Raw genomic sequence first — 16,971 nt, forward strand, 5'->3', positions numbered from 1 at the left:
ATAATATGCAGAAGGGTATGGCCCAGGAATTGCTTATGAGAGCGAAATATTTGTTTTCTATACGTACCGTGCTGTGTCAATGACTTTTGATCTTTTAATTTCAAACCTGAAGGAATGGTATTTACCCTTTGACTGCGTTTGGAATACCCATGCCTCAGCAACCGCAGCAGGAGACTGTGACATCACCTATTATCCCACCATCTGTGAAAACCCCAACACCAGAACCTGCAGAGCTGGAGACTCGGAAGGTGAGAAATGGCACAAACTCAAAAGTTTTTCACCCTTTGACCAGATTACTTTTCTGCTAAGCCAGTCATTTTGGAAACTTTCTTCGGTCCAGATTATCTCCAACATATGCCTCTGATCCGACTTTTCAAAAAATCCACACTTGCCTTCTGGCTCCCGGGTTGCTGAGATTTCAGGTCCTGGGCCTACAGGCGTGGGATTGCTTAAAGATCCATGGACGCAGGTGGTTCGGAAGTGTTCCTGGGATCATGTGGGCTAGATCCTCCAATCAGAAAGGAGGAGTCCGAATATGCTTATGGGGTTTCCATTCGTAGAAGCATATTGCAAATCCCCAAATAATTAAATAATTTATACAGCTGGAATAAAAATAAATGTTCACATTTCAAATTTAATTAAAGATCCCTTGAATAAAGCATATAGAATAAAAATTTAATTTTTGGAAAATAATTAAAAATATTTTAATCTGGCTCAAAATTTACATAAACTAATGTTAAATGTTAATGCATGATTTTTTATTTTTACATTTTTTATTTAAGATTTATATTAACCCTTATGCTGGTGAAAGCAGGCCCTACACCTGCTTTTACCAGGCGTAAGTTTGGAGGGCAGTAGTTGGGCAAAAAACCCAACTTTGCACCAGTGAAAGTGATTTTTGTGTCTGTGTGGTTGATCTTGACAGATCTCAAGTTCCAGGTTTTCACACGTGGGAACCCAGAACTTGAGGGTCCTTTTTGAAAGCTTGCGACTGTGTACGCTTACGCCATCATTGGGAGCGCAAAGTTCGGGCAATGTGCTTATTTGTGGGAGGTGCGTGATGCTGGCAAAGCTGCATATATTGTCTATCCCAAGTTGCCCTGAGAAGTGGTGATGGGCCTTCTTGAGCTAATGCAGGTTCTCCCATGGTGGTGATCGGTCAGGAATTCCAGCATATTGAACCAACACCGATGAAGTAGCACTACAAATCCAAGTTAGCATGGCTGTCCCCATATTGTTGTGGCTCTTGGGCATCCTCTACCTCCAAGGAGCACATGTCGAAGTTACCGTGAAGTTACCTTGAAGAGAGAGGCGGGAGTCCAGAGAGGCAGCGGCCTGTAAAAGGCTCAGCAGTCCGTGAGCGTCGAGAGAGGCGGGAGTCCAGAGAGGCAGCGGCCTATAAAAGGCTCAGCAGTCCGGGGAGCGTCGAGAGAGGCGGGAGTCCAGAGAGGCAGCGGCCTATAAAAGGCTCAGCAGTCCGGGGAGCGTCGAGAGAGGCGGGAGTCCAGAGAGGCGTAGCGGTGCAGCTCCAGCTGGGAGAGAAGGCAAAAAAGTAGAAGGAGAGAGGCGGGAGTCCAGAGAGGCAGCGGCCTATAAAAGGCTCAGCAGTCCGGGGAGCGTCGAGAGAGGCGGGAGTCCAGAGAGGCAGCGGCCTATAAAAGGCTCAGCAGTCCGGGGAGCGTCGAGAGAGGCGGGAGTCCAGAGAGGCAGCGGCCTGTAAAAGGCTCAGCAGTCCGGGGAGCGTCGAGAGAGGCGGGAGTCCAGAGAGGCAGCGGCCTGTAAAAGACTCAGCAGTCCGGGGAGCGTCGAGAGAGGCGGGAGTCCAGAGAGGCAGCGGCCTATAAAAGGCTCAGCAGTCCGGGGAGCGTCGAGAGAGGCGGGAGTCCAGAGAGGCAGCGGCCTATAAAAGGCCCAGCAGTCCGGGGAGCGTCGAGAGAGGCGGGAGTCCAGAGAGGCAGCGGCCTGTAAAAGGCTCAGCAGTCCGTGAGCGTCGAGAGAGGCGGGAGTCCAGAGCGGCGTAGCGGTGCAGCTCCAGCTGGGAGAGAAGGCAAAAAAGTAGAAGGAAATCAAAAGGTGACGTCACAGCCAACGTGGTAAGTGATTGGCTGCTGATTGGTGAGTAGTTTTTCTTTTTCTTTATTAGTCAGTAACTTTTAACATTGTTGTCGGCAATTTAAGTGTATCTAAGGGTTAAGTCATGGCAGGACAGCTCGGTCACGTGATATGCTCCTCCTGTACCATGTGGGAACACGGGGACAACACCAGTGTCCCTGACGACTACATGTGCGGGAAGTGTGTCCACCTCCGGCTACTGACGGTCCGCGTTGCGGAGTTGGAGCTGAAGGTGGATTCACTCTGGAGCATCCACGATGCTGAGAATGACGTGAGTATCACGTGTAGCGAGTTGGTCTTACTGCAGGAGAAGGGTCCACAGCCAGCGAGGGAATGGAAGACCAGCAGGAAGAGTAGTGCAAGGAAGGTAGTGCAGGGGTCCCCTGTGGTCATCCCCCTGCAAAACAGATACACCGCTTTGAGTACTGTTGAGGGGGATGACTCATCAGGGGAGGGCAGCAGCAGCCAAGTTCATGGCACCGTGGCTGGCTCTGTTGCACAGGAGGGCAGGAAAAAGAGTGGAAGAGCGATAGTGATAGGGGATTCAATTGTAAGGGGAATAGATAGGCGTTTCTGCGGCCGCAACCGAGACTCCAGGATGGTATGTTGCCTCCCTGGTGCAAGGGTCAAGGATGTCTCGGAGCGGGTGGAGGACATTCTAAAAAGGGAGGGAGAACAGCCAGTTGTCGTGGTGCACGTTGGTACCAATGACATAGGTAAAAAAAGGGATGAGTTCCTACGAAATGAATTTAAGGAGCTAGGAGCTAAATTAAAAAGTAGGACCTCAAAAGTAGTAATCTCGGGATTGCTACCAGTGCCACGTGCTAGTCAGAGTAGGAATCGCAGGATAGCTCAGATGAATACGTGGCTTGAGCAATGGTGCAGCAGGGAGGGATTCAAATTCCTGGGGCATTGGAACCGGTTCTGGGGGAGGTGGGACCAGTACAATCCGGACGGTCTGCACCTGAGCAGAATCGGAACCAATATCCTAGGGGGAGTGTTTGCTAGTGCTGTTGGGGAGGAGTTAAACTAATATGGCAGGGGGATGGGAACCAATGCAGGGAGATAGAGGGAAACAAAAAGGAGGCAAAAACAAAAGACAGAAAGGAGATGAGGAAAAGTGGAGGGCAGAGAAACCCAAGGCAAAGAACAAAAAGGGCCATTGTACAGCAAAATTCTAAAAGGACAGAGGGTGTTAAAAAAACAAGCCTAAAGGCTTTGTGTCTTAATGCAAGGAGTATCCGCAATAAGGTGGATGAATTAACTGTGCAAATAGATGTTAACAAATATGATGTGATTGGGATTACGGAGACGTGGCTCCAGGATGAGCAGGGCTGGGAACTCAACATCCAGGGGTATTCAACATTCAGGAAGGATAGAATAAAAGGAAAAGGAGGTGGGGTAGCATTGCTGGTTAAGGAGGAGATTAAGGCAATAGTTAGGAAGGACATTAGCTTGGATGATGTGGAATCTATATGGGTAGAGCTGCAGAACACCAAAGGGCAAAAAACGTTAGTGGGAGTTGTGTACAGACCTCCAAACAGTAGTAGTGATGTTGGGGAGGGCATCAAACAGGAAATTAGGGGTGCGTGCAATAAAGGTGCAGCAGTTATAATGGGTGACTTTAATATGCACATAGATTGGGCTAACCAAACTGGAAGCAATACGGTGGAGGAGGATTTTCTGGAGTGCATAAGGGATGGTTTTTTAGACCAATATGTCGAGGAACCAACTAGGGGGGAGGCCATCTTAGACTGGGTGTTATGTAATGAGAAAGGATTAATTAGCAATCTCGTTGTGCGAGGCCCCTTGGGGAAGAGTGACCATAATATGGTGGAATTCTGCATTAGGATGGAGAATGAAACAGTTAATTCAGAGACCATGGTCCAGAACTTAAAGAAGGCTAACTTTGAAGGTATGAGGCGTGAATTGGCTGAGATGGATTGGCGAATGATACTTAAGGGGTTGACTGTGGATGGGCAATGGCAGACATTTAGAGACCGCATGGATGAACTACAACAATTGTACATTCCTGTCTGGCATAGAAATAAAAAAGGGAAGGTGGCTCAACCGTGGCTATCAAGGGAAATCAGGGATAGTATTAAAGCCAAGGAAGTGGCATACAAATTGGCCAGAAATAGCAGCGAACCTGGGGACTGGGAGAAATTTAGAACTCAGCAGAGGAGGACAAAGGGTTTGATTAGGGCAGGGAAAATGGAGTATGAGAAGAAGCTTGCAGGGAACATTAAGACGGATTGCAAAAGTTTCTATAGATATGTAAAGAGAAAAAGGTTAGTAAAGACAAACGTAGGTCCCCTGCAGTCAGAATCAGGGGAAGTCATAACGGGGAACAAAGAAATGGCGGACCAATTGAACAAGTACTTTGGTTCGGTATTCACGAAGGAGGACACGAACAACCTTCCGGTTATAAAAGGGGTCGGGGGGTCTAGTAAGGAGGAGGAACTGAGGGAAATCCTTATTAGCCGGGAAATTGTGTTGGGGAAATTGATGGGATTGAAGGCCGATAAATCCCCAGGGCCTGATGGACTGCATCCCAGAGTACTTAAGGAGGTGGCCTTGGAAATAGTGGATGCGTTGACAGTCATTTTCCAACATTCCATTGACTCTGGATCAGTTCCTATGGAGTGGAGGGTAGCCAATGTAACCCCACTTTTTAAAAAAGGAGGGAGAGAGAAAACAGGGAATTATAGACCGGTCAGCCTGACATCGGTAGTGGGTAAAATGATGGAATCAATTATTAAGGATGTCATAGCAGTGCATTTGGAAAGAGGTGACATGATAGGTCCAAGTCAGCATGGATTTGTGAAAGGGAAATCATGCTTGACAAATCTTCTGGAATTTTTTGAGGATGTTTCCAGTAGAGTGGATAAGGGAGAACCAGTTGATGTGGTATATTTGGACTTTCAGAAGGCGTTCGACAAGGTCCCACACAAGAGATTGATGTGCAAAGTTAGAGCACATGGGATTGGGGGTAGTGTACTGACATGGATTGAGAACTGGTTGTCAGACAGGAAGCAAAGAGTAGGAGTAAATGGGTACTTTTCAGAATGGCAGGCAGTGACTAGTGGGGTACCGCAGGGTTCTGTGCTGGGGCCCCAGCTGTTTACACTGTACATTAATGATTTAGATGAGGGGATTGAGTGTAGTATCTCCAAGTTTGCGGATGACACTAAGTTGGGTGGCAGTGTGAGCTGCGAGGAGGATGCTGTGAGGCTGCAGAGCGACTTGGATAGGTTAGGTGAGTGGGCAAATGCATGGCAGATGAAGTATAATGTGGATAAATGTGAGGTTATCCACTTTGGTGGTAAAAACAGAGAGACAGACTATTATCTGAATGGTGACAGATTAGGAAAAGGGGAGGTGCAAAGAGACCTGGGTGTCATGGTACATCAGTCATTGAAGGTTGGCATGCAGGTGCAGCAGGCGGTTAAGAAAGCAAATGGCATGTTGGCCTTCATAGCAAGGGGATTTGAGTACAGGGGCAGGGAGGTGTTGCTACAGTTGTACAGGGCATTGGTGAGGCCACACCTGGAGTATTGTGTACAGTTTTGGTCTCCTAACCTGAGGAAGGACATTCTTGCTATTGAGGGAGTGCAGCGAAGGTTCACCAGACTGATTCCCGGGATGGCGGGACTGACCTATCAAGAAAGACTGGATCAACTGGGCTTGTATTCACTGGAGTTCAGAAGAATGAGAGGGGACCTCATAGAAACATATAAAATTCTGACGGGGTTAGACAGGTTAGATGCAGGAAGAATGTTCCCAATGTTGGGGAAGTCCAGAACCAGGGGTCACAGTCTAAGGATAAGGGGTAAGCCATTTAGGACCGAGATGCGGAGGAACTTCTTCACCCAGAGAGTGGTGAACCTGTGGAATTCTCTACCACAGAAAGTTGTTGAGGCCAATTCACTAAATATATTCAAAAAGGAGTTAGATGAGGTCCTTACTGCTAGGGGGATCAAGGGGTATGGCGAGAAAGCAGGAATGGGGTACTGAAGTTGAATGTTCAGCCATGAACTCATTGAATGGCGGTGCAGGCTAGAAGGGCCGAATGGCCTACTCCTGCACCTATTTTCTATGTTTCTATGTTTCTATGTTACATTGCATCCTGTGGCCATTTCGTACTGCGATCACAGTGCACCGGTGACGGCGGATTGCCAAAGTCCAACCCATTTAAACCCTGGATTTTTCAAAGCTCTCAGCGACTTGGTGTCCTCGAGGCAATTCTTTGTACGTATTTGCTGTGATGCTCAGTACTGAAGGTGGGTTTGAATTTTGCGGGCCACGTGGACGAGCATTGCTTCTCCATTGGTGGATTAAAAATAACAATTATTATCAACTAAAATGTCCACTTGCTGTGATGGAAATGATGCAAGAACTGACCAATTCATTATTTTTTTATTCTTTGTATTATCATAGGTCGTTCAGATGCAATGCAATATTGAGCCAGTTGATGAAGGAGCCAAACATCATGTAAGTTCCTCCCCTTCCATGAAAGCATTGCTGAGCCAAAAGTTTACAGTTAGTTGAATAAACTTACTGCTGGCTTTTTAAAAATAATTACACTATCGGGGGGGCGGGGGGCAGAATTTAACACAATCACTAAGGAGATGGTACTCAGTAAGATAAAGGGATTAAAGGCGGATAAATCCCCTTGCATCCTAGCGTCTTAAGAGAAGTAGCGGCAGGGATAGTGGATGCATTGGTTGTAACTTACCAAAATTCCTTGGATTCTGGGGAGGTCCCAGCAGATTGGAAAACTGCAAATGTAAAGCCCCTATTTAAAAAAGGAGGCAGACAAAAAGCAGGAAACTATAGACCAGTTAGCCGAACATCTGTGGTTGGGAAGATGTTGGAGTCCATTATTAAAGAAACAGTAGCAGGACATTTGGAAAAGCAAAATTCTGTCAGGCAGAGTCAGCATGGATTTATGAAGGGGAAGTCATGTTTGACAAATTTTCTGGAATTCTTTGAGGATGTAAGGAACAGGGTGGATAAAGGGGAATCAGTGGATGTGGTGTATTTGGACTTCCAGAAGGCATTTGACAAGGTGCCACATAAAAGGTTACTGCACAAGACAGAAATTCACGGGATTGGGGGTAATATAATAGCATGGATAGAGGATTGGCTAACTAACAGAGAACAGAGAGTCGGGTTAAATGGTTCATAGAAACATGGAAAATAGGTGCAGGAGTAGGCCATTCGGCCCTTCGAGCCTGCACCACTATACAATAAGATCATGGTTGATCATTCACCTCAGTATCCCTTTCCTGCTTTCTCTCCATACCCCTTGATCCCTTTAGCCGTAAGGGCCATATCTAGCTCCCCTTTGAATATATCTAACGAACTGGCATCAACAACTCTCTGCGGTAGAGAATTCCACAGGTTCACCACTCTCTGAGTGAAGAGGTTTCTCCTCATCTCGGTCCTAAATGGCTTACCCCTTATCCTTAGACTGTGACCCCTGGTTCTGGACTTCCCCAACATCGGGAACATTCTTCCTGCATTTAACCTGTCCAGTCCCGTCAGAATTTTATATGTTCGTATGAGATCCCCTCTCATTCTTCTTAACTCCAGTGACTACAGGCCCAATCGATCCAGTCTCTCCTCAGTCCTGCTATCCCGGGAATCAGTCTGGTGAACCTTCGCTGCACTCCCTCAATAGCAAGAACGTCCTTCAGATTAGAAGACCAAAACTGAACACAATATTCCAGGTGTGGCCTCACCAAGGCCCTGTACAACTGCAGTAAGATCTCCCTGCTCCTATACTCAAATCCCCTAGCGATAAAGGCAAACATGGCATTTGCCTCCTTCACCGTCTCCTGTACCTGCATGCCAACATTCAATGACTGATGTATCATAACACCCAGGTCTCATTGCACCTCCCCTTTTCCTAATCTGCCACCATTCAGATAATCTGCCTTCATGTTTTTGCCACCAAAGTGGATAACCTCACATTTATCTACATCATACTGCATCTGCCATGCATTTGCCCACTCACTTAACCTCCTGTCCAAGTCACCCTGCAGCCTCTTAGCATCCTCCTCACAGCACACACCGCCACCCAGCTTAGTATCATCTGCAAACTTGGAGATATTACACTCAATTCCTTCATCTAAATCATTGATGTATATTATAAATAGCTGGGGTCCCAGCACGGAGTCCTGCGGCACCCCACAAGTCACTGCCTGCCATTCTGAAAAGGACCCGTTTATCCCGACTCTCTGCTTCCTGTCTGCCAACCAGTTCTCTATCCATGTCAATACATTACCCCCAATACCATGTGCTTTAATTTTGCACACCAATCTCTTGTATGCGACCTTGTCAAAAGCCTTTTCAATGTCCAAATACACCACATCCACTGGTTCTCATTGTCCACTCTACTAGTTACATCCTCAAAAAATTCTAGAAGATTTGTCAAGCATGATTTCATTCTCGGGTTGGCAATCAGTAACCAGTGGGATGCCGCAGGGATCAGTGCTGGGACCCCAACTATTTACAATCTATATTGACGCCTTGGAGGAAGGGACTGAGTGTAACGTAGCCAAGTTTGCCAACGATACAAAGATGGGCGGAAAAGCAATGTGTGAGGAGAACTCTCAAAATCTGCAAAAGGACATAGACAGGCTAAGTGAGTGGGCAAAAATTTGAGAGATGGAGTATAATGTTGGAAAGTGTGAGGTCCTGCACTTTGGCAGGAAAAATCAAAGAGCAAGTTATTATTTAAATGGAAAAAGATTTCAAAGTGCCGCAGTACAGCGGGACCTGGGGGTTCTTGTGCATGAAACACAAAAGGTTAGTATGCAGGTACAGCAAGTGATCAGGAAGGCCAATGGAATCTTGGCCTTTCTTGCAAAAAGGATGGAGTATAAAAGCAGGGAAGTCTTGCTACAGTTGTACAGGGTATTGGTGAGGCCATACCTTGGTTTCCATATTTACAAAAGTATATAATTGCTTTGGAGGCAGTTCAGAGAAGGTTCACTCGGTTGATTCCACTTATGAGGAAAGGTTGAGTTGGTTGGGCCTCTACTCATTGGAATTCAGAAGAATGAGAGGTGATCTTATCGAAACGTATAAGATTATGAGGGGGCTTGACAGGGTGGATGCAAGAGGATGTTTCCACTGATAGGGGAAACTAGAACTAGAGGGCATAATCTTAGAATAAGGAGCCGCCCATTTAAAACTGAGATGAGAAGAAATTTCTTCTCTTGGAGGGTTGTGGATCTGTGGAATTCGCTGCCTCAGAGAGCTGTGGAAGCTGAGACATTGAATAAATTTAAGACAGAAATAGACAGTTTCTTAAACGATAAGGGGTTATGGAGAGCGGGTAGGGAAGTGGACTTGAGTCCATGATCGGATCAGCCATGATATTAAATGGCGGAGCAGGCTCGAGGGGCCGTATGGCCTATTCCTACTCCTGTTTATGTTCTTATAGAAGTTAGCTAATTATGTTAACGAATAACTCGTACACAATACAGGTAAGCATGAATTTATGTTTGTTTCTCCATTGCTAGGCTGTTTATTTTCCCTGTATTCAAGTGTAAAGACTGATGCTTGTGTGACTGAGTGTATATTTGTGACACTGTGATTAGAGCATAGTCAGAAAATACTCACTGATGTAATTTGATAAGAATTTTAGCATTACTCACGGTAGACTTGTCTCAAATCTAGCAACTACTGCAAACTAATAAACTGCATGTTATCTGACGCAAATCGATTGAGCGGGAACCCTTTTTATTGCTTTGTCCAGGCAATTTATTTATGTTGCTGTGTAGAAAATCTGCAGGAGCAGAATTTTTGATCTATATTTGAAACTGAATATTTGATATTTGAAGTTTAAAATTCTATATTAGCTACTTGATTCTTTGCTAAAAAAAAATTGTTCAGAGTGGAGATAATCCTGTGAATTAATATTCAATTGGGGATGTTTTTCATTAAGGATGTTAGGAAAGAAAGAAAGACTTGGATTTATATAGTGCCTTTCACGACCACCAGATGCCTCAAAGTGCTTTACAGCCAATTAAGTACTTTTGAAGTGCAGTCACTGTTGTAATGTGGGAAATACGGCAGCCAATTTGCGCACAGCAATGAACAGGAAGTATTGAGGCTTGCTCCCTATTGTGCTGTTGGTCTCCCATTTAATATTAAACGTGTTTTCTATAAATTTAAAGCCTTTCTATCCTAAAGGTGCTGACACACCTTCCCCCCCCCCCCCCCACAAAAAAAAAATATGCCATACCTGTATTTGTCAGTTTGATTCCGTTGGTAGCACTTCTGCCTCTGAGTCAGATGTTGTGGATTCAGGTACCCCTCAAGGATGTGAGCATTTAATGTAGACTAGCATTGAGGAGAGGGGGTTACCACTTTTGGGATAAGTTTAAACCGAGGTCCCATCTGCCAGTTCAGATCAGCATAAAAGATACCATCGCACTATTTGGAGAGAGAAGGGAGTTTGCCTGTGTTCTGGGCAATATTCCTCCTTCAATCAACACCACCAGAAAGAATCATTAACTGGTCATGCATCTGCTTTATTTGTGGTATCTTGTTGTGTACATTGTGAGTTTAAATGACTGCACTTAAGTAATGAAGCATTTGTGGGGGCATCCAGAAGACCTGGTGAGGTACTGTACCAATCTTCAGGTTGTTTTTTTGCTGCTGCCCTAGGTTAAATTAGTGAATTTAGCATTTACCAAGGACTGAACCAAGGGCATTCTGTTTTTGTCAATACTCCGTCACATGGTACGCTTACTCAATAAGACATTGAGGGCACTTTACATTAGTTTTTGACAGCGTGTAAAGTAATCAATTCGAAACACCACTGGGTGAATCATGAAATGACCATAACAGGCGTGTCAGTGTGAGAGATCTGGAAATGCTTGATGATGAACCTTTTATTTAAATTGATTACCAAGAAAATAACTAGTTCAGAGAAAAAAATTATCGAGGAAACATTTCTTTTTGATTCTTTTCTTCTTCAGTTAACTCTACTCTTGAAACTGGAAGACAAGCTAAACCGACACCTCAGCTGTGACCTATTGCCCAGTATGTATTTTTCTGTCTTGATTTGTGAAAGTTAGAATTTCAGTTCTTTGTCATGCATATGATTTGTTTAATTCCAGTTTGTTGGATCAATTCAGTAGTTTATGTTGATTTCAAATTAAATAATTTGTTACAGGAAACCTGTAGAAGAATGACATCAAATGTTTGACCAGATGTTGAATGTCTGTCCATACATATACAATATATATCTATATGTACACTTATACTTACTTTTCCTGAACCATTTTCTGATGCATCTATAAACTTTTTGAGGCAGAACCAAATTCCAGAAATTGCCTCAAAATTAATATATAGTCAGTGTAACTTGTTCTTGTAATCCAGTGCTCTCCAGATGCATCTCCATAAATAATTTTCTTTATTACTTCACACCAGCCAGATACCTTTACGGGTCATTGATCACCCTCAAAACCTTTCCCTGTTCAGATTCTGCTAGTACAGACCTTTCATATTATAAATGTGTTTACTACTGCCTGTATCTATATGCATTGTTCTATATTTATCGCCATTAAAACCCATCTATGTAACGGGGTTAAGTGTCTCTAAAGATAAAGCTACTTATTACCTTCCCACATATCTTTGTGTCATCAAATTTAATAATACTTGCAGGTACTCTGTTTCCTATTCAAATATTGTGAACAGCAGGAATCCTAAAACACATCCCTATGGAATCTCTGCCCACCCTCCCCAAACCCACAGGAAGGAAGACAACATTTCAACACTCGTTCACTTCGCAACATCCAAGAATGTTGATGGCAGCCTGCGAGTAGCTACATTGTGGCCCGTGGTGGGGGTTGGATTGGGCTTGCACCCTTAAAGGAATGAGACCATTTTAAGCAAGTGAGATTTTTCAAATCACTAGAACAGCGCACAAAATTTGGGGCCTTGGACCATCAAAAGTGCTGCTTTTGAAGTGCCTGAGACAGACGCTTGGTTCTTTACGAAGGGCAGCTATAAGCACAGAACAAATGAGAACTGAGCTTTTTTTAAAAAAAATCCCCTCAAATAGCTCCTTCAATAAGATTGTGGACGGTCAGAATTTTGAAGAAAGCTGGAGGTCCTTATGCAGGCAGTCAGCCCAATCTAGGCAGAGCAACTGAGGGAACATTGTCTACCTTGGGAGTCAGGTCTCCTACCAGTAGCTGGTGGAATTGTATGAAACGGTAAGGGTTTCACACCTTGGGGAAGGGGGGGGGGGGGGGGGGGTTGCTCAGTATATTCTCCCAGACTGCTTCTCAGCATCATTAGTACTTTTTTGTGGATTTTGTGATGAGTCTTAACAACATTTGCAGTGTTCTAAGTTAGTTATAAGTTTCCTCATTCTTCTATTTAGCTGTTGGGAGAGGGGCTAAAGAATGGTTTGTTGGTATTCGACCTTGCTGTGCTGCAGGTAGACAGGACACTGAGTCACCATTAGCCATTTTGGCAGAAGGTGCTTTCTTTTTGGAGGTGAAGCGAGTGACCAGGGTCCCCAGAACTCCTGCAAGCATTTCGACCAAAAAACATTGCAAGGGCCTGAGAGAATACCATGTTGCCTGGGGAACTTATAATTAGGGGAAGAATGTTGCTGTATTTCATAGAATCATAAAATAGTACAGCACAGAAGGATGCCATTTGGCCCATCGAGTCTGCACCGGTTCTTTGGAAGAGCCAACCCAGTTAATCCCACTCCCCTGCTCTTTCCCTATATCCCTGCAATTTTTTTTTTCCTTCAGGTATTTATCCAATTCCCTTTTGAGGTCTACTATTGAATCAGTATCCCCCACCAATGTTCCCTATAATTTATTTTTGGGCCACGTGGCTCCTTTAACGGAGTGGGTAGCCAATTCAGAATTCCATGTATGTGCTTTTTTTTTTCAATTTAAAAGCCGTCTCCGGTTGTGCAGGAACGCGAGTGCTACGCAGCCTTGCAGCTTAAAGGGAACATTGTCCACCACCCTATCAGGCAGTGCATTCCAAATCCTAACCACTTGTGCCAAAAAGTTTTTCCTCATGTCGCCTCTAATTCCTATGCAATCGCCTTAACTCTGTGCCCTCTGGTTATTGACGCTTCAGCCATTGGAAACAGTATTTAACAAATAACATAAAGGTTTAAGAAAATAATAAGATCGGGGAGAACAACGATGGTTATGTTTAGAAATGCCATCCTTGACAGAATCAGCTATCTGGAGTAGCTGAGCTATAATTACCAAAACCAAGAGCACTGGGTGACCAAGTCTGGTCAGTGGTACTAACGCTTGTCTCTTCCTTGCAGATGAGAGCTGTCAGGGACTGGCAGCAGAACTTGTTCAGCTGGGATTCATCAGTGAGGTAAGCAATTTAGTTTTGCTTTTCAATTTTTAGGTGCTTACACCAATACTGTATGTTTTATTTATTGTTATCTGTCCTCTCCCGAAAGCAGTAACTCGTGCTCGGCGTTGCCCATGTGGTCATTCTTTATGTGTGTGTAAAAGTCAGATAGCCAATTGATGGATAGAAGACGAGAGCCGAGTCTTTAATTGTTTACAAGCCTTTATTCACAGATGCGCACCTTACATACTGTGCACCTCCAAGATACGTTTGCAAACCTTCCACTGCATAGTCCATATGGGAGCAAGAGAGTCCCCAATTAATTCCCATCACCTGGCTGCAATTAATACCGAATTGCTACAAACCATTTTAATACAGTTAACAGTGTGGGTCTGGACATGCATATCAGTGGGCTATTTTAACCATTTTAGTAAGACTGTAATTAGTTTAAAGCTATAATCTTGTCTCCCTTCTGAACAAAAGGAATTGAACAGTATTACCAACTGTCTTATTTCATTTTCATGGTATTTTAATTGTTTTGATGATTATGCTCATCACCGTTGAGCCTCATGGGTGTGAGTAGTAGTCAGTAGTTCAGCATTCACCTCGGGTGACTCCATTTTCTAACGGAGTAACTATTTGTCCTAACCCTTTTCTCATCCTGCTGCGTCCTCCTCCGGATCCCACCGGAACCGGAAGTGGGGCTACGTTCTTCAATTGCCCACGTTGTGCATCCGAGCCACAAGCGTTCGAGCATCCGACCAACCGGGGGGGCAGGGGGGAGGGGGGGTCGAGGCGGCGGGCGGCCACAACCAGTTCCTTTCTCAGCAGCAGTTTGAATGAAGAGTGCAGGTGGTGAAGAGAGAGAGAAGCGGGTCGCCGGGGAGAGAGAGTCATGCACTTACGCTGGTGTAAGGGACTTCAGCTGGGGGGGGTGGGATGCACTTACTCTGGGGTAAGAGACTTTAGCTGGAATTTGATGGCGTTGGGGGAGATCTATCCTCTGTGGCTTCTGAAGTCAAAATGGATCGAATTACAAATTGGAAAGTCAATCAGAACTTGGGCTGGGCAGTTCCATCGGAACTTCAGGGTGCGGCTTATCCTCCAAGGGGACCAATCAGCAATAGGTCATGTGATGGAGAGCCAATCAGAGAAATGGCTGCCTTAGTACAAATAAACACATCCATTTTCTGGAGATCAGAACCTTTCACACCTCTGGGCAGTGATGCTAAAATGCATGTATAAGACTGCACTAAATGTGATTTTTTTTTTAATAAGGGAAATTTTGCAATTTTTATTTTTAAAAATTAACTTTTTTTTCCCCAAAGAGCTTGTATTATAGACTGCAGGAGTGCAGAAAGGAATTTGATGATGAAATTTGTAGACTAACAGAAGGGTTATAATTGTCAGATATTTCTTGAATTGAAGATAATCAGTAATTGAAGTGGGGGTTTGGCGGATGGGGCATGTCTTTACACTGTTTGGAATATTGAATTCTCTGCTGCAAATCATTGTTGAAGCAGAGGCCATACATTTTTTGCATTAGTTAGTTGTTTGAGAAATATGAGGGTATGGAGCGATGGTTTTAGTGGCAACACCACCAATTAAGGGATATTACTCCTTTTTCAGTTTTTGACGTGATCTCTCTATCTTTTGAACAGATTGATCAGAGCCGATTAACCACCTTGCTCGAAGATGCATTCAGCAAATTCTTCTACAACAGGAACGGCTCCCTCTCCGATGTCACAGTCTCTTCATAGCTACACAAGAGTCATCATTTGACACAGCTACTTCATCACCGGTCTGAAACGGGCGAAGGAGGACATCACAAGAAGCCACACATTCTGGCTCGATTGCATGTTGTAGTATGGTGATGTTGAGTTCCCAGCTACAAATGGTGAACGTCCCACCATTGAAAAGTTCTGTTGTCAGTATTACGTCCCATCTGTGCTTCACCCTGTGACTGTTGTATTTTATTTAGCCGTATGACTCGCAGAGCGCTGCCACATTGGAAAGGCGCTTTTCTCTTAACTGAGGTATAGGTGGGTATTAAGCAGGGGCGGGGGGGGGGGGGGCGGCGCGGGGGGAGAAGAAGGCTGCTTAATCTGACGTGGAGACTCCACAGGAGAAAAGAAGTGAAAGGTCTGCACGAAATGAAGTATCGCTAGATACGTTTTTGTGAACTCTTTCAATACGTTGTATCGCTTTATATATGCCAGTGATGTGCATGTTTCTTCTATATTGTATAATCTTTGCACATTTGTTTTCCAAGATGCGGGATGCTGGGTGATTTTTAATGACTTCCTGACCGTATTCCAGCAAACACACGTTTAACAGGCCATCCCCGTGCGAGAAAGTTCCCACTACTTTTCAGTGTTGAAGTTGTCTTAAAATGGCATGGCTTTTGTGCACAAACAAAAGTGGGAAAAGTGATGGTTACAAAACCAATAGTTATCTTGTCTTTTTTAAGTGACCAGTTTAGTGAACATATCCAAATTGGTTAGTAAATCGAAGCATAAAATTGAAATGTCCCACTGTCATTCCTCTGATGTGTTGAGAATGCTTGATCCATCAATGAAAGTTCATTGCAAATTTGTTACAAGTCTTCTTAGGATTCAACTGATGCACCGGCTGCCTTCGTTTTAATTGAAGCCTTCCTTTCCCCCACCCTCTTAAAGCTTTCTGTCTGTAAAGAAGAATATTGTTACAGACCTGTCATCCTTGCGCTGTAGTCTTTTTGGGTTACATGTGGCCGAGATTGTGTGGTAGTTCCTGCTGGTTGTTCTGATACAAGAGAACACCATGGCAATCACATTGATCATTTGTTAGCCATGTATTTCTTTGAGGTCAGTTGGCCAAAGGAAGTTGAGATGATTTGTGTTTTGTCTTCTATCTTGAGCCAAATAGTGCACGTGACCGTAATTTGACACGGGCTCAGATTCTTGGTTGTTTTATTTTGCGAGCGACGAGAAGGGTGAACTCCACTTGCAAGAACCAGTTTGCCAGTAACCTTTTTCTGATTAAGTCTTGCATTTTCTCAGCTTAGTTATAGTTTTTGTACAAGTTGCGGCATGTTTTCAATCCTTGCTGCACATAGACAATGGAAATTTGAGATAAAGGGAACTGAGAGATGGTAAGATAATTGTAGAAAATAAAAATTTGTAGGGGGCAGGCGGGGGGGCCAGAGACTTAATTAGAATTGCTGTAATTTTTGAAAATCGCAAAACACTGTATTGTGGCATTGTTCAAAGCCCTGTCTGCGTTTAATGCAGCATTCATTGAAGCAAATATACTGTACTGAAAAAGCAGTGCGTGGCTGTTCTTTTGTTATTAACCCTGCTGAATTGAGTAACAAAGCATTGTGTTTGGATTCCATGTATGGCTGAATGCTTTTCAAGTTTGCCCCCTGCCTTGCAGCTAATGTGCATAAAAGTGATTGGCTATCAAAGAATGGTTGTCCATACCACAGTACGCCATTCCATGCGTATCGAG

The 16,971-nt window shown here is 44.3% G+C and overlaps 1 protein-coding gene across 2 annotated transcripts in view; it reads left to right on the forward strand.

Moving 5' to 3' along the window:
- LOC139272952 (nuclear receptor-binding protein-like) overlaps positions 1-15,533 on the forward strand; it is a 121,945-nt gene extending 106,412 nt beyond the window's left edge. For both annotated transcript variants that reach the window (XM_070889114.1, XM_070889115.1), the window contains 5 exons: positions 113-248; positions 6,553-6,606; positions 11,112-11,175; positions 13,445-13,500; positions 15,141-15,533. In XM_070889114.1, coding sequence (XP_070745215.1) covers positions 113-248; positions 6,553-6,606; positions 11,112-11,175; positions 13,445-13,500; positions 15,141-15,239 — 409 coding nt within the window. In that variant the 3' untranslated portion in view covers positions 15,240-15,533. The remainder of the gene's footprint in view (positions 1-112; positions 249-6,552; positions 6,607-11,111; positions 11,176-13,444; positions 13,501-15,140) is intronic.
- Positions 15,534-16,971: the final 1,438 nt, after the last annotated feature.

This window comes from Pristiophorus japonicus, chromosome 9, assembly GCF_044704955.1.
Source record: "Pristiophorus japonicus isolate sPriJap1 chromosome 9, sPriJap1.hap1, whole genome shotgun sequence".
Taxonomy (NCBI): Eukaryota; Metazoa; Chordata; class Chondrichthyes; family Pristiophoridae; genus Pristiophorus; species Pristiophorus japonicus.